The sequence below is a fragment of the Triturus cristatus genome, chromosome 7, assembly GCF_964204655.1.
Source record: "Triturus cristatus chromosome 7, aTriCri1.1, whole genome shotgun sequence".
Taxonomy (NCBI): Eukaryota; Metazoa; Chordata; class Amphibia; order Caudata; family Salamandridae; genus Triturus; species Triturus cristatus.
The window spans coordinates 181,389,929-181,408,382 of record NC_140590.1 but is presented as its reverse complement, the minus strand read 5'-3'; the positions used below and the strand labels follow the sequence as shown (position 1 = coordinate 181,408,382).

At 45.8% G+C, this 18,454-nt stretch overlaps 1 protein-coding gene across 2 annotated transcripts in view; it reads right to left on the bottom strand.

The window, feature by feature from the left end:
* Positions 1-3,295: 3,295 nt before the first annotated feature.
* Positions 3,296-18,454, bottom strand: part of LOC146809170 (uncharacterized) — a 190,556-nt gene continuing 175,397 nt past the window's right edge. For both annotated transcript variants that reach the window (XM_085615959.1, XM_085615960.1), the window contains 2 exons: positions 12,974-13,016; positions 3,296-4,394 (listed from right to left, as the gene is read on the bottom strand). In XM_085615959.1, the coding sequence (XP_085472085.1) occupies positions 4,361-4,394; positions 12,974-13,016 (77 nt within the window). In that variant the 3' untranslated portion in view covers positions 3,296-4,360. The remainder of the gene's footprint in view (positions 4,395-12,973; positions 13,017-18,454) is intronic.

The window sequence follows — 18,454 nt, the reverse complement described above, 5'->3', positions numbered from 1 at the left end:
GGGCTGGGGGCTTTGGCATACCCATTCTGGGCAGCCCCCACCCCTAAGAATAATAAAAAAAACAATCCCTGGTGCCTAGTGGGGTTATTCCCCCATCTGCCTCCCGGGGGGGGGCGGAAAGACTGGAATTCTACAGGGGTGGGGGCATTGGAATGCCCATCTCGAGCAGCCTCACCCCTAAATACTATTAAAAAATGAATCCCTGGCATCTAGTGGGCTTACTGTCCCCCAGGGGCACATATTGGGAGCTACTGCCCCCATCTGCATTGCCCCAAAAACAATTAGGGGAGCAAAGGCCCTTGCCCTAGGGGGCGCTCCCCCCTCACTGGTGTCCAGTGGGTGGATCCTTGCTTGGGGATTGCCCTCCTGGGGCGATCCGTAAGCAGTGATCCACTAGGGAGGGATACCATTGGAAAGGGGAAATTCTCCCCTTTCCAATGATACCTGCTGTTTTTCTAAGTGCTCGGGGGGCTGAGATAGCCCCCTAAGCACGTAGAAGTTCAGTTTCACTGAAATGACGTCAGCGCGACGTGCACGCTGATCGTCATTTCACGGAAACCAACTAAACAGCCGCGGGAGCTTGGGAAGCTCTTTCCCAGCTCCTGAGTCTGTTTAGGGGGAACGGGAATCCCTCTGGTGCCTGCACCAGAGGGATTCCCTGTGCCATGGCGTCAGACACGCGGGAGCCATCCAACGCACATCAGCACTTTTGCGTCGGACGGCTCCCGTACTTCCGACACATGGAAGGTGTTAATGGGGGCCGACCAGGAGAATTGAATCAGAAAATGATCTGACCAGATTTGGGGTAAAGGGTCGTCTAACTGCAAGGGCATATTAGAAAATAACTGATCAATCACATGTCCCACTTGATGGATGGGACTAAATATATGTTGAGTAGATCTAATGACATCATAACTTCTTTAAGTTCTAATACCTCATTATTGTCCACCTTATCCATATGGAGATTGAAGTCCCCATAAAATATAAATTGTGCATATCTCAGTACCTCGTGTGCTTTAGCATTTCCAAGAGACTTCAGAAACGGGTCAGCAGGCCCTGGAGGTCTATAAATTAACACTCTTGCCACATGCCGATGAGACAACGAGATACAAAAGCCCATTGCCTCAGCTCCAGATAGGTCCTCAATTTCGAACATCAGGCAGTCTAAGTCATCCCTGAGAATGATGTCAATTCCGCCTCCCCTACCGGACTGGCGATTCTTCCTGTTTATTTTATAACCATTGGGGATGGCAAATGTAGTGGCCGAGTTGGAGGAATCAGGTGTGTTAGGCTTGTCCTCACTCAAAAGATCCTAAATATTATCATCGTGTTTTTGCATAGAGCAGGCATTAATTAGACTTGCCAAAGATTGAGCCTTGCTTTTCTTCTGTCTCTGTGAAGGCCCTAGCCATGGATAGCGAGCTAGATGGAAAATTGCATTGAGGACATGGAACTTTAATAAATAACGGATCTAAAAACTGTACAACCGCACATTTCTTCCCACGGGCAAGACTTAATAGAAGATCTCTACCATAATGTTCAGTTAGGATATATTCTGAGTGCTCATGGGTAGCATGGCTGGCGCGGGCCACTTCCGGGTGCAGATGGGCTTGCAAGGTGTGCCAGCCGCCAGCCTGCTGCGCGTCTGTGCCGCGTACCCCATTTTATACATGAGACCAGTGTAACAACTAGAGCACGCACTGCCTAATATGGAGTCTCTAGTTGTTACTGTGTTTCAAACAATCAACATACAGCAGATAACGAGATTTTCAGCTCCTCCCTTCAGTTCTAAAGTGCCAAATTCAACCCACAGTACAACGATTGCTGAGAGCAGATTAAAAGCAGTTTTAAACTAACAAAAGTATGTGCAAATACTGACGTAATTTGAAGTGGGGAGACATCAAAGTCAGGCCTTTGAAGTGTACAGAAGCCTTGCCCTTCTTTCCTTTGCTCCAGACTCACTACAGGGGGTTAATCACCCCTTTGTGTGGGGACAGGACACAACCTATTTAGGTGTAGGTGAGGCTGTGCCCAGCTCCTCCCAGGATGGGCCACCAAGTCACATCCAAGCTTCCATTGTGTGTGGCTGTCTAGAGGGACTACACAAAGCCCAGCTGTCACCCACCCCAGTCAAGATATCAGAGATGGACAGCAGGCACCAAATGACTAAAGTCAGAAAATGCCAACTTTCTAAAAGTGGCATTTTCAGAATTGCAATTTCAAATCCAACGTCACTGTAAGATGTGATTTTAAATTGTGATTCGAGAGACACTAAACCCGAAAAGTATATGTTTTCCAGATTGTGAATTACACTTATAGGAGCTAATAAGGTAAACCCTATGTTATCCTGTGCGAGAGATAGCCCTGCTATAGTGAAAAACGACTTTGGGAGTTTTTCAGTCCCAGGAAATGTAAAACTTAAAAGTACATGCTCTGCCTTTTAAATACATTGCACCCTGTCCTTTGGGTTGTCCAGAGCCTACCTTAATGGTAACATATAAGTATAAAAGGAAATGTTTGGTCCTGGCAAAAGGCTTATTTTCTCAGGTCGAAGTGGCAGTGTAATCTGCACATACAGGCTCAGCAATGGCAGGCCTGAGACATGGTTAGTGGGCTACTTAAGTGGATGGCCCAATCTGTGCTGCAGGCCCACTAGTAGCATTTAATTTACAGGCCTTAGGCACATGTAGTGCACTTTACTAGGGACTCATATGTAAATTAAATATGCCAATTGGGTATGAGCCAATGTCACCATGTTTTACGAAGAGAGCACAAGCACTTTAGCACTGGCTAGCAGTGCAAAGTGCACAGAGTCCTATGGCCAACAAAAACAAATTCAGCAAATAGTGGAGAAAGAAGGCAAAATATTTTGGAGTGACCCTGCAAAAAGGGCGATTTCCAACACACACACACACACACACATCAAAATTAGGCCTGGGCGGAATTTCAATTACGTTGGACTAATCAAAGTAATTTGGGGGGAAAATCTGCTGCGAGGGCACATTTAGCGCACGTTAGCAGCTGCTACTGCTCGCGGTTCATGTTCTTTTTCATTTAGTGCTATTTCATAGCACAAAATATATCCTTGAATCCATTCTGGATGTGAGGGTGCATTTTGCTGTAAGAAAGTAGCGCTAAATGCTGAAAGTAAGTTGGGGCAAATTCTTTCCCATTGTTATGCATAATCTTGTGCATTTTTTGGGTAATACCGCGCGACTATGATATACGAAATTACACGAGTTACACCTACCCCTAATCCAACCTTAGCAATTAATAAAGAAGCCTAAACACAATATTTAATATTGGGGTACGAAAAGATTTAGATCTTCTAAATACATTTATTATTTATACTTTGTCAAGTCATTATATATATATTACAATGTTTATTTTCCGTAATTGCCTAAAATCTTCACAATTTATCTTTACTCTCGCTTATTTCTGATGCAGCATGCTGGCTGCTGACCCTAAAGGACAGAATAACATTTACCAAAATGAAGGGCTTGTTTTCTTCTGAGGTCCTGAAACCTCCCCGAACTTTTCAGGTACTCTTTCAGCCCACATTTTTCATATTAATGTACTGAAAGTTTGGAAATACAGTTTGTCAACTTTTCTTCCCTTTTTCTCACTGCTGCTGGTTCATCAGAGAAGATTAACATTCCACAAAGTAAATAAAGAAAACGAGTTAAAAATGACATTTTTTTACATATAAAACAAACTTATCCCCCCACTATAGGAACTCTTTGATGGGCTTGATGTTAAATTGGGTGCTGCTGAAATTGTATGTGATGAACTCGATTTGTTTTGCTCTACTAACCGATCAAGACCAAAAAATCGAGAATAATATGTAAAAATAGTTGAGTGCATGTTTTGCTTGCACAACTACCACATTTTCTCAGAAGTGACTACAAAGCACAAGAAAGCACTACTGAACTCTTGATTGGTGCAGCTCTAAAAAATGGAGGAAAAAACATTTGCACTCAATTTTGCATATGCCCTTAACATGCTTTTCTATTACTTTATTTTCATAGATTTAATAAATAATCCACCTGAAAATTTCTTAGCATTCTGGGGTGAAGTCCTGGAATTTATTCCAGGTTTCACCGACTTGTGCTGAGTTTGCATTCTCCAGTCCAAAGCTGTCATCCAGGACGCTTGTTAGGTATGTTCGGCTAAGGCATTCCTTTTATTGTTAGAGGACAGCACCTGAATGATTTATTGTAGGCAATATCATGGATGAATGACAAAAATATATATTCATGATAAAACATTAGCAGTTGTCTCTTGGAACACTAGCTCTTGCTTCAGAAGTCCTTCCAGCCCTGGCGAATCAGAATGGGATCCACTGTTGATTGTGTACTCATCAGGCATTGGCTCCAGATGGAGGAGAGTAGCCTCTGGAATAAACAGAAGACATCTTTGGACTCTGTGTTCTTCAACATGCAATCCTCACTGACCACCCAGATGCCACCACTCCTCTCTTCACAATGCCTACCAAAACTGCCTCCATGGCTTACAAAGCAGAGGAATAACCTCTATACGATCATTTAATCACAAACACAAAGCAGAGAAAGGCCCTCACATTTTGGAAACGTCCTTGATTCAATTAATTGATTCCCATATGTCTGTGATGTTATGGTGACATCTTCATTTATTCAATCTATCCAATAAACTCAAACACTGGCTGTTGGTTTAAATAGCGGGTATTGTGGCTGCTCTAATTTTCTATAGAATATTGGGGGGGGCGTGGTTTGGCCAGCTGCAAGATGGCCGCACTCTAAGTGGGCTCTGCCGGCCAAGCGAATAATCCGTTAGTATCCTGCAGATGACAGCACTTATTTTGCTTACAACCGACATCCCCTGCTCTGTTGGTGCCTGAGGCATAGTCCGGTGCTGCTCTGGGCCTGCGGGGGCCGTGAACAGCCGCCTGCTCGCAGCGCCGGGCTTGAGCCTCCCCGGTCGGCGAGGCCCGGCCCTCCTTCCACTGCAGCCTGCTGTGTGACCTGATACCCCGCGCTGCCTGAGGGGGTTCCGGAGGATCCTTGATCAACTCCTGGTGAGTGCCGCTGTGGCCGGGACTATTTGCGGCGGTGTAGGGGGCCCACATGTAGTACCACTCAGCTCGGGCCCTGTGCTGTTCTACCGCCCAGTTCCACCTCCTCTGGCGCCGGCGCCACTGGCTATGGGCTCCCGGACCTAGCAACGTGTGCGGTGTGCCCCCCTTGCCTCTCTGCTGCGCCTGCCCCTGTCTGGAACATACCCCGTGCAGCATCCCTGCCCGTGGTGGAGTTTTGCTGGACAGCAGTCCAGCAAAACTCCACCATGCATCCACCCCATCTGACACCTTCAATGGCCTGCCACGCCACGATCGCACCACCCAGGGCACATACTTACGGGCGCCATCACCGCTCTTCTGGGGCCTTCCTGCTGTGACTCCCCCCGGCACCTGGCGTGTTGTTCCTCGCTGCTGTCCGGGCCGGCCTCGGTCCTGTGACTCAACATCGGCCGCGGGGCTTAGCGGCTGTGTCCAGGTCTGGAACTCTCCGTCCCCCCCGGAGACCCTCAACGCCTTTCTCACACGCCTGCTGCATGGAGGTCTGGCGAGCTGCCCGCCTATACCCTTGGGCTGGTGTCTACCGCAGCGCGGATTGTTGTGCACTCTTCGGAGCTCTTCTCGCTAATCAAATTCGCACCCACTGACTCCGCGTCTTTGGCCCTATGCTGGTCTGTTGCTCTACACTCTTGTTGGTCAGTGGGTCCCCTGGAAACACATTCAGATCTCCTTAAGCTATCTTGTCTGGCTGCCACTTCAGAGCCTGTGACGTCTGCCACACCACTCTACCACTAAACATTGCCCTTGAGTAGCCTGGACTGACTGCTGTCACCCCCTAGAGATAGGGATCCTGCCATATTTACCGTTTGTGACTGCTGGGCGACTGCCTTCATATACCGTGCTAATTACGCCAGCACACCTTGGCACACCTCTCCTCTCCTATTCCCAGGTGTGATTTTCTTTTGTCTCAGGCTGCCATGGGGAGGTCTGACCCAAGGTAACCCAAAATCACCTTTGAGCAGCACAGATCTACCCACCAAGACGTTGCGGGATCGGATTGCGGTGATCCCGCGGCCAACATGGATGCCCCCCGTCTTGTGACGACGACCTGAAGGCAATCATGCTTGATGTCAAGTCCACGGTCACCGGTATTGCGGCTCAACTGTCCGCACGTCTGGACTCGGTTAAGGCCCGGGTGGACTCTCACGACTCCCACCTCCTACATGTTGAGACCCAGGCATCTGACGTTGAGGACATCGCAACTCAGGATCGCCAGAAGCTACTGCAAATCCTGGACATCATTCGGAATAAAATTGAGGATTTGGAGGCCCACTCCCGGCGGAGCAACCTCCGCATTAAGAGAGTGCCAGAGTCCACCAATACTTCCCGCATGGAGGACTTTGTGGAGCAGCTCATCAGGGAACTCTTTGGTGACGTTCTCTTCCCCGTCTTTATTGTTGAACGGGCGCATCGCTCCCTCGGCCCTCGTCCTGGCCCCGGATTGCCTGCTCGCCCCATAATTGCAAAGATTTAGAATTTCAGAGACCGCAATGTCATTTTATCCACGGCCCGAGACAAGGGCAAAATATGTCACCAAGGCAATTCACTCTCATTTTTCCCAGACTACACCATTGCAGTACAAGCGGCCAGACGTGAATTCCTCCCAGCCAAAAGGATTCTTCAAAACCACGAGGTCACCTACTCATTGGAGTACCCGGCGAAGTTTAGGGTCCGGCAGGGCGCAAAGACACATGTTTTTTCAGATCCCAGAGACGCTCTCGTTTTTGCCAAGAAACTCGACAAAACTCATCGCACCTCACCTTCTAGCTCTCCCACCTTAGTGACAATGATTAACTGGTTGTGCCTTAATGGCTTTCTATCTCATAACGTTGTCTGAAGCTCCGGTAGCTTGGCCACCCTGCTCTACTGTGGGGGAGATAGCCGAGCCCTGCCATGCTCTCACGGGATGATTCCCTTATCTAACATGGTTTCCCTTTTTCCAAGTTGTGGGTTCCTGGGGTGGGAATGGGCGGTATCTCAGCCTGATTGAGGGGTTGGAGTGGGTGTGGGGGTGGAGGGACTCTTGGTAATGTTCTTTGGTTGTGGGGGTGGGGCGGGTGGAATTGGGGGCCCGTTAGGAAATTGTCTTCTCCTTTGTGGGATACTGTATTGCATCTTGTTGGGTGCGTGGGAGAAGGTTGGGCTTGAGGGATACTTACGTTTTCTTGTTCTAATTTTGTGTATCTCTTCAGCACACAACACTTTGCTATTATGTTCGCTTATGGTTCTATGCCTGCACAATGCACCTTACTATTTTGTAGGCTGGCACCTTCTGGATCGACTCTGCTTGCCTTATCCTTACTTCCATTTCAGTGATGTTCCTCATAGACAGACTCTCTACATATGTAGGCACTGGCTGGCTCCATTGCACTTCACTGTGACTGCTCAGTCCACTGTTTATGTAGGTACACCTACTACTGTTATACACACCAGATCTAGGTCACGGATTGAACTTGCCGCCCCACGCTTCATGCCACCCTGGACTAGCGTTTTATGACGGACACTATATGCTGGACTTGGAATATCCACGGTCTCAATGACCATCGCAAGGCCAGGCTCATACACTCCCATTTAGTCAGACACAAAGTGGACATATGCCTTTTACAAGAAACTCACCTGTTACTAGCGTCCTCCACCCGACTTCAATCGCGCCACTGGGGGGAATCCCACTCCTCCTTTTACTCCTCTTATTCCCGTGGGGTGTCAATTTTGATACGAAAGGGGCTACCATGGAGCACGACACAGGTTATTACTGACTCCGATGGGCGTCCTTGGGTCCCGCTGCGCTTCTCTGGGGGGGGGAGATTTTAATGTTACACTTTCTGCAAACTTGAACCGCTCTGGCCCCCACTTATCCCACCCTCACTCTACCGCTCTCCTTCAATCAATCCTCATCGATAACTCGTTATCTGATGTATGGCGTCACATGTGGCCCGAGGCTAGGGAGGGAACTTGCGTCACCGGTGCCCGTGGCTGTTGGTCTCGTATCGATCTTTGGATCACCTCCCCGGATGTCCTCACTTGGATCACCTCCGCTACTAACATGGCTAGTACGCTCTCTGATCATGTGCCGGTTCAGCTCTGCTCCGCCTTCCCCACTCCCCTCAGGGTGCTTTCTCCTGGAGGCTCCCTCCGAATGCTCTCCGAGACTCTGTTTTCTGTGCTGGGATCCAAACTGCTATTTCTAACTATTTCGACTTGAACGTCGGCTCCGTAGATTCAGCATCCACCTTGTGGGAAGGATTCAAGACTGTAATCAGAGGCGAGTGTATCTCCAAACAATCTGGTCCTTCGTTCCATCCGTTCCACTTTACGCAGGCTCGAGGATGAGATTAAGGCCCTGGACGCTGTTCAGGCAACCCATCCAAGCCCCGAGAACCTCGCTCTTCTGTGCTAAAAACATACTGAGTTCACGGAGGAGGCTGATCGGGAACTCTCTTTCCTTGGTAGGGAGGCCTGGGCTCGCCGTTTTGGTGAGGGTGATCGGCCTGGTAGGACCCTGGCCAGCCTCCTCCGTTCCCCTCATGCCGCGTCTTATATTACTGCTCTCAGTGATGGCGGCCCCACCAGAACCACCTCTCCGGAAGAAATTAAGACCAGATTTACGGACTATTACTCGCAATTATATACCGCGGGCTCCACTCCCTCGCATAAGGATTTTAATCAATATTTTAACACTATCGCTTTGGTCTGGCTTGAGGATTACCACCGCAAATTCTTAGATGAGCCCTTCTCTAAGGAAGAAATACTTGCAGCCATAAACAGCTTACCTGGTGGCAAAGCCCCTGGTTTGGATGGTCTCCCCGCCTCATTTTACAAGACCTTTGCATCTCTGCTTGAGCCGCATTTGGCCGCTATGTATAATGACTCCTTTGATAATGGCCTCTTCCCGCAATCGCTGCGTGAAGCAATAATAACTCTCCTACTTAAGCCGGAGAAGCCTTCAGACTGCCGAGATTCGTATCATCCCCTGTCCTTGATTAACATAGACAACAAAATCTTTGCTAAGGTACTGGCCTCCCGACTCCTCCTCCTTATTCCCACCATCGCTCTTCCAGACCAGTCCGACTTCATCCCAGGCCGCGCCACTTCTCATAATCTTCAAACTATTTTCTCTGTCCTCCATCAGATTAATCCCAGCCTTCCAGCTGTTGCTGCTCTGCTCGATGCCACTAAGGCTTTTGACACCCTTGAGTGGCCCTTTTTATTCTTTCTTTTACCTCACCTCGGCTTCAGTGACTTCTTTATTTGTAAGGTATCACTCCTCTACACCAGCCCCTTTGCCCGTCTTCGTGTCAACGGCCCCATTCCGATTGGGCGAGGCACTCGGCAGGGGTGCCCACTTTCCCCTATGCTCTTCGCTATTGCGATGGAGCCACTCGCCGCCCGGCTCCGGCAACACCACACCCAGAGGGGCATTGGCTCCCTTTTGGTTTCTATGTACGAGGATGATATTACACTATACGTCCGCCACCCCCAAGACAATCTCAGCCCTCTAGTGCATGAGATAATACGTTTCGGTGGCCTGTCTGGAATACAGGTAATTGGAGCAAGTCTGTTCTGTTCCCGCTTACGGATGCTACTAAGCCTTTTGCCCCTGACTTTCCGTTCATGTGGGCCTCCGGCCCCACGCGCTATCTGGGTATTTGGCTGAGTAGAGACCTGGACGATCTATGTGTGCCAATTTTGGGTGCGCAGTGGATTGTCTTGAGTCTAAACTACCTCACTGGAATCGACTCCGCTTGTCTCTGGCCGGTCGTATCGCCATCACCAAGATGGTGGTCCTCCCGAAGTTTCTTTACCTCTTTTTGAATATCCCCCTACTACTGACTTCGCATTTTTTTCGTAGACTCAGCTCCCTGATCATATCTCTCGTCTGGGCCGGCAAGCAACCCAGGATTGCCTACGACATCATCACACTCCCCATGTCAGTTGGTGGTATGGGCGCTCCAGATTTCAAACTTTACGCCTTATGTTCTCAGGCCAGCTTTCTTCACTTCTGGATTCACCCCTCTCCATTTCAGCCACATGTCGCGGTCGAGACTGACCTCGCGGCCCCTTGGCCATTGAACACTGCTCTGTTCAACCCGGCTGCCCGTCCACGAGCTGAGGTTGACACGGTTGAGACACTGCGCTGGGCCTGGCTGGGTCTGCGTCGCCTCTCTAACTCCCCTATGCTATCTGCTAACACCATGCCGATTGTACCCCACTCTACATTCCCTCCTCTCCAACCATCTGGCATGTCCAGGCACGCCGTCCGTCTTGGACTTGCGACACTGGCGGATTTATATCCTGGATATTCTTTCTATTCTCTTCCAGCATCCTCAGGCACTCTGGATACTCTGCTCTTTTATCAGTTGCGGGCAATTTGCAGGGAGTTACATCCCTTGTTCCCCCAGCCCCTTCCGTCGATGCCTACTCTGGACTTCATCTCTTCCTCCCCCAAGAATCTGGTGACCAAATTATATGCAATCACTTTGTCGACTGCTTCCATTTCCACCGATCATGCTCGTGTAGCGTGGGGTGAGGATCTTGATGAGGACCTTTCCCAAGCTGAATGGCTCTACTGCTGCAACCAGACTAAAAAACTATCTCCCAATTACCGCCTTCGTCTAATACACTTCAAATATTTACATAGGGTTTATCACACCCCTGCTCAGCTACACAAACTGGGACTCATCCCTGATGATAGATGCCTGCGCTGCTCTGCCCCTGCTGCTGATTTCGCCCATTTGGCCTGGCTATGCCCTAGAGTGTCTGATTTCTGGCAGGAGGTCTGCGGAGCTATCTCTGAGATCACCTTTTCGCCGGTTCGGCCTGGCCCGCCGTTATGCCTGTTGGGCTTCGTCAAATTCTGCCCGGACGTCTGACTGCAATGTTGCTTGTTCTTGCGCAGTGTAGGGTGGCCATGTGTTGGGGGCGCAGACCGGCACCTAAATTTGCCCAGTGGCTCGAGGCCTACTATCGGAATTCTGGGACCTTATGCCTGCCAGATCTCGTCCTCCTGATATATGGGGTCCCCTGGTGACATACCTCCATACCCGTTCTCCTCCCAGCCAGACTGCCTCCCCCACGCTTCCCTCCGGCACTTCCCCCACGGCAGCCGCCAGTGCTGCTCAGTAGCTTTCTCCCATTCTATTCCCAATGCTCTGGAGTTGGTCCTGCTTATTCCTCTAAGGTGCCGTTATTACAGTATCCCTGCTCTATTTTGCTTTTCGATGTGATTTTAGTACTGTACAGGATAATGCTTTTATTTGTTCGGTCTCTTTCCTCTGGTGTTGTGCCATGTAACTGATGCATAATGCATGATGCTTTGACTTGATGTAGATCTGTATGCGGATTCTGCTAAATTTTTCAATAAAGGTTTTTTGAAAAAAAACAAAATCTATAGAATATTGATGTCACTGGGCATGTGTAATTAAGAAGATTTTTCACTGTTAATATACAGCTTGAGATATTAGCCACAATTCATCCCTGATGAAGTCTCTTTATAGTGTCGAAACACGTTTGCTTAGCTGATATGGTGTTTGCTACGAGACATGAAGAGGTTTGAAGAATAAAAATGTATTGCATTCTTTACAACCAATGGTGTTTGAGTTTATTGGATAGACTAAATATAAAGAATGATGTCATCATAATATCACATTTTCAGTGAATTGCATTGTGATAAAAGGACAAAGGACTATTCTAAATTTTGAATGCTTCTCTCTGTTTTGTGTTTGTGATTATGTGTTATTTAGGAGGTTTTCTAGCAGATGGACCTCGGGGGCTATGCACCTAAGTTGATTTATTATTGTAATTTGTACTAGGGTGGTGGGGTATGACCATTACTGTTAAATGTGTGATGTGTTTAACTATACAATCAACACACCATCCATGGATGCTTGTCAGACCTAAACACAGTCTCCAAAACACAATGGCTCTAACTTGTATTGTGCTGGGATTAGCCTTAGTCTTTGTGTAGTGATTCTCTCCACCGCAATAATTTTAATGAGGCAGGAATCGAATTTGCCTCATTGAGCACAGTTGTGAGTGCAGAGTTGCAGGTCTTCATGGGACATCAGTCTAATTTGCAATATTCTGACATTATGACCACTATTCACCAAAGGGCCAGGGGTCTCAGAGCCACAAAGAGTGTCCTAATGCAATGAGAATTAGGAGAATCGATGGGACCACTGCGTTCATCTCCCAGTGCCACCCACCCTGCATACACTGGGTGTAAACTGTCAGAAGTTGATAGCTTACACTTGGTGGTTAGCCCCAACCCTCAACATGCGCTAACTATTCCAATATTTGTGACCTTAGAAGTGGCCTCAAAGCATTTGTGCATTAGATTGTGCATGATGCTTCTTTGGCATCCAATATGTGCAAGGCAATTTGCAAACATCACAATTGTGATGTCTTTTGTGAATTGAGATGCACTTATGAGCACTGCAAATTTCCACTTTCCATTCACAAACATGAATGTGCTGCCTTTACAAAGGCAAAGCACTATTATGAGCCTGGTCATCTTTTTTTGAAAGCACTGCTTTACACATACACAACATACCATGACAATGAAAGCCTCACCCGTTCACTACTGTAAAGGCCAAGCAACACTCTTTAAAGGTACCATGACTCAGAAACTCACTGCTTTCAAAGTATTCGTTTCTAGCTATAGTAACAATCTGATGCATTGGACTGGAAAGACAGGTGGGTGAACGTAACATTATCTCACCTGCCCCAGACACCCTGAGATTTAACACGGAGGCCAGAGTAAAACCATAAGAATCCTATTCTGAATCTTATGGTGGCAATATCTGCAGGACCATGCGGGTGAACAGACACATTGGGGACCACAAAGGGTCAAAGGAAGTCACTTACCCTCTTTCATCGGTCTTTTTACAGTATTTCAGTAGGAGAATGGCTGAAAAAAATAAGGTGCAATAGATGAGGCACTTTTTGAGGGCAGTGTCCTACGCAAAAGACACAGCAAACTTATTTTGTGAAATGTGGAGACTGCACGGAAAAATGTATGTTAACTGAAGACATGCATATGAATTTTCTAATGAAATAGAAGAGGATTTGAGATCTCACTTAAAACATGCCCTCATTTTCTTTCTGCAGCACTAACCACAATTTCTATGGCAACATGAACCCCCTCATTTTGTTCCTTTTTAAATTAAATGTTTTAAGTGTTACCAGTTTATTACAATCAAGATGGCTTCAGCTGTGCCATACTTTTGTCATAAGTAAGACTGTTAACGCTCTAGTTGTTCTTTAGAACACTCTGGGAAGCTGCAGTAGAACACAAAGGGCGGAGAGCCTGCTGCGCAGGGACTAAGAAACAATATCAAGGCAATTATTCCAATAACGTGCACAAGAAACCATTATACAAACAGTAACAACGTCAGATTAAGCCAAGAATGTAAGGAATGCACTTAACTGACGAGCAGTGAAGAAAGAGAAGCGGAAGGGACGTCACAATATTATATATGATGGACTGTGATTTGATTGGACTACAGTTGCCTTGGAGACTACCCCCCCCTATGGTTCATGGGTTGTGTCTTTTATTTAATGTTGTGATGTTACATTTTCTTTGAACTGCTATGCAAATAAAGTGAGGAAAAATATGCATAATCCTCACCTCCGTCCTGCGATAGAATCAACTGACAGTCTCTGCCCTTGTTGGATGAACATGTTTTACTGAGAATGCCAGACTTCATTCTCACATGACTGAGAAAGATAATGTGAATTTACAGAAAACATGCTCTCATTTTAGCTTCTGGAGCACCTTCCTAACCTCTATGGGACAAGCATGAGATAATAGTTTTCTCTCAAACATGATTCATGATATCCCAGCAGAAGGTCTTTCACAGGGTAAAATCACCTTAGAACAATCCACAATTCCTTAAATTAGATATGGTACCATCAACAAATGAATTCTAATGTAACTGAAGTCTGTTATCACCCTTTATAGTTCTCCTTTTGGTGACCCTCAAAATCTTCCATTCACTACAATGCATTTCAATGGGGTTCTATCATGTATATTGGTCCAAAGATGGCGGCCAGCAATTCCAGGATGAAGTGCTGACAGGCAATCAGATCTCACGATGAGGTGTATGGTTAGGCTCTGCCCAGATATCGATATTTTTTTATTTTTGAATTTCTTGGAAACTACTGAACGGATTTACACCATTTAAAAAAAAGGTCGCTTTCTGAACCAAGAGCTACCTTTTTGCCAAATTTGGTGTAATTGCATTCAGCAGTTTGGGCTGTAGCCGTGTCTAAAGTTTCCTATGCCCTGGAGCTTCAGGAGGGCACTCAGAAACTTTTCCCTGCATTTAAAGTCCTACCAAGGAAAAGACATGCATTTTAATATTAATTACTGAAAGGAGCCCACTTAGGGGAGACTTTTGCTCGTGATGGAACTACTTGTCCTAGCATGCCACTAAACGGCACTATGCAAAGCCTATTAAGGAAAACAATTGATGAGACATGTGTAAATAAACCTGAAAGAGAGCCTTTCCTGTGGTAATTTTTGAAAGCCTATGAGGAAGATGCTTTCTGCATCAAAACGCATCAGGCTACAAATTTTCTTTTTTGTTTTTGAGTCAAGAATGAAAGCCGGATGGCTGGATTGCTGCTGAGTGCCCTCCCGAAGCTCCAGTGCATTTGTTTGAACAATATATATATATTTGGGGAAACCTGATCGGCGCCCACTGGAGGGCTTTTATCGATCCTTGAATTGTTTTGAACTGCACTAAAACCACTGGAGGTTATAAATTAAATTAGAGCCAAACCACAAGTTCCGGTGTGCATCAGTATGAAATGCATCAAAGCAGGCACACCGGAGGCCAATAAAAGGTGAAAACGCAGGGACTGTGGGAGCCAAAGACATCGTGTGCCGTCAAAAAGCCTCGGAAGAAAGAGCATGGATGCACTGAAACGCGTCAGGCAGGAGGATGAAAGAATTGGAATGAAAATGCATGTTCCTGTGAAATAAAAGGTTTGTGATAAATCACCGGCTGGAGGAGTGCGTCTCTATTGCATGGGCATCTTTGGGAAAATTTAATACACGGCGAGCCTAGCCGTGAGAGAAACGCACCACCCTTCGGATTTGAAAAGGGCCCGATTTTCCTGAACTGTTTGGGGAAACCTGATCAGCGCAGCTGGTTCCTAATTATAGAACAGGACTTTTCATTCTGAAGCCCACTGGAGGGCTTTTATCGATCCTTGAATTGTTTTGAACTGCACTAAAACCACTGGAGGTTATAAATTAAATTAGAGCCAAACCACAAGTTCCGGCATGCATCAGTATGAAATGCATCAAAGCAGGCACACCGGAGGCCAATAAAAGGTGAAAACGCAGGGAACTTTGGGAGCCAAAGACATCGTGTGCAGTCAAAAAGCCTCTGAAGAAAGAGCATGAATGCTCTGAAACGCGTCAGGCAGGAGGATGAAAGAATTGGAATGAAAATGCCTGTTCCTGTGAAATAAAAGGTTTGTGATAAATCGCCGGCTGGAGGAGTGCGTCTTTATTGCATGGGCATCTTTGGGAAGATATTTAGCCCACTTGGGCTTTATTTTTCGTTTGATAAAAAAGAAAAAGATTGATTGTTATTTGTGGAAGTGTTAGCAACATATTGACCAAGAATTCACTAAAAAGGAATGCGAACAATTTAGGGAGGTCTATTGAGATACCTAAAAAATGTCGTGAACGAAAATCTATATTTGTTGAACAAATATTAACTAACACAGGAAAATCTGTTTTTATATATATTCAGGTTTTTATAGATTTATATATTTTTGTATGTATTTATATTATATATTTATACATTGATGGATCTTTCTGTGATTTAATGTTTACATGATGACACGTTTCAGTATTTTTTCTATGTCCATGTAGTTGCAATCACACCTGAAAGCCATTTCCTGTTTACTACTTTAAATACCACTCTTTCCGTTAGCAATGTGTCATGTGATCAAGACCCGAGTGGTGGTCGAAACGCGTTATGACGGACTGGCTGGGCAACTAAATAAAGCACTTTGATTGGCACAAATCCTCTGGGTCCGCTTTTCGTCTCTATGTCCAAGCGAGGCACTGGCAGCGGCGTTTTGCATTCATATATATATATATATTATATATATATATATGCGTGTGTATGCAAACATATAAATATGCATAGTCAATGAACAGATATGTGGAGTTTAGTATAGTAATCCTATACATATCTATATTTATTTACCTTGTGGATTTTGTAGTCATTGATATTTTTGAGATTATATTTTTGTAGTATGTGTAAGAAATGGGGTCTCTAGTTGGCAGAGATATGCACCCTGTCCAAGTAGAAACCACCACTCTAAACAGGGTAAGGCAGATACACACTAACATCCTCTGGTAGCTTGGTACAGAGCAGTCAAGCTTATCTAAAGAGGTAATGTGTAAAGTATTTGTGCAGCACACACAAACACACAGTAACACAATGAAAACACCACAAAAAGACTGCACTCAGGTTTAGAAAAATAGATTATGATTTTATAAATAATCCAAGAGAAAACGACAACAACAACAACAATCCAATAGGTAGAAGTTGAGTTATGAATTTCTAAAGAATAAAGAGTTCTAGTGCTTAGAAGCAATAAGCACCATTAGTGGTTATCTGGTCGTACTGGACTGGGGCAAAGTCAACAGTTCAAGCAGACCGTGATGAAGCGCAGGGCACGCACAAGAGCCATGCAGGCCAGGTGAACAGTGTACCTTGGTCCTGGTCGCAAGCAGTGACATGCGGGGTGCAGACGAGTGATACGTCGATGTCAGGCCCGCAGTCGAGGTAATTCATCAATTTTCTCCACACAGTGGTGGTGATGCATCGGTTCATTGAGCGAAGGACCGGTTCGGGGTGCAGTGGTTCCATAGAGGATGCACCGAGTAAATACACGCAGAATGCAGAACACATAGAAAAAGGAATTTTTTCATTGAGCCTCACTTACACCTCCCCTGGGGAGGCGTAGGTTTTTGGCGCTGCCTTAGATTTACGATTTCTTGTAAATCTGAGAGAGTGCCAAAAAGCCATGGATGTTACTGGGAACGCCCGAGCAACACCTTTCACGCAGTTTTCTGAGTGAAAAGGGCACATATTTATAACGCCATGAAAAGCAACACAGAGTGGGTTTTAGTGGCCTTATAAATATGCCATGACACATTGCACCACTGGAACATCAAAAAAGTGACGCTCCGGCGGTGCAAAAGTGCCGGTGGGGCCTCATAAATGAAGCCCTCTAAGTTTAGTCAATGGCCTTTTTCCCCGTCATATTTGATATGCAGCATAAAAGTAGAAATAGTTTAGAAGAAGTATGTTGGATTCAAGGTTTGACAAGTCATGAAAATACCACAGCCCTTCAGAGATCCTAGGCTCCCTTGAGATCATGCACCCATTTGTCCACCAGCATTAACCAACAAGAAATAGAGCTCCTGGTCAGCAGAGGTCAATCACTAAAGTCATAAGGCTTTAAAAATGTCTGAAATTGAAAAAAGCATTTATTTGAAAGTGGAGAATAGCATAGTGGCAATATTGGTAAAATGTTATTCAATGTACACCAAAGCAATGTTTTCTGGTAAATTAAAACCGTCATAATTACTGTGACACCATGAGAAATAATGCCCTACAAATTAATGGGCCTCACAAAATTGGCTTGAGATGTTTTGAAATATTGTGATGAGTTGGAATATGTTGCTCATAATAGACATCTTCTCAGGGCTTGATGGTACTGCCTGTGACATTAATTTCAACAGGCCATGTTTGTTACCTGCAAATCTTTCGAAAAATACCAAAGGCTCTCATATTCTGTAAAATATTAATGAGAAATTGTTGCTTTCTTTTACGATTCAGCCACTTTATCTAGGCCCTGATAAAATGTTTAGTCTCTACAATAGCATGCTCCGTTAGCGTGTAATGAGCTGTGCTATTTTTTGATAGATTACTCTGCAATTGATTTATTTTTTATAATGCATATATCCACTCACATAGACGTCAGTTAGTATTATGGAGGGGTAGTAACTACTATTCACATATTATCAAGAGTCACAAACAAAATTGATGATGATAACAAGATGCCCTCCGAACTTTGATAGAACCCACTAGCCAGGTATGGTACCAGTGAATGCCATGGTGACTAGTCTATTGAGGAGTTACAAGTCAGCCATCTTGGGGAATAACAGTTGTTCCCTGCCTGTCTCTTTCCAGCCTCAAGAGCACACACATCTTCCCCGCCGCCCCTACAATATCTAATACAGCTCACGTGGTAGGGATAAGTGGTTATTTAATGAGAGGTCTTTTAGTCTTGTGTTATGTATAATAGCAT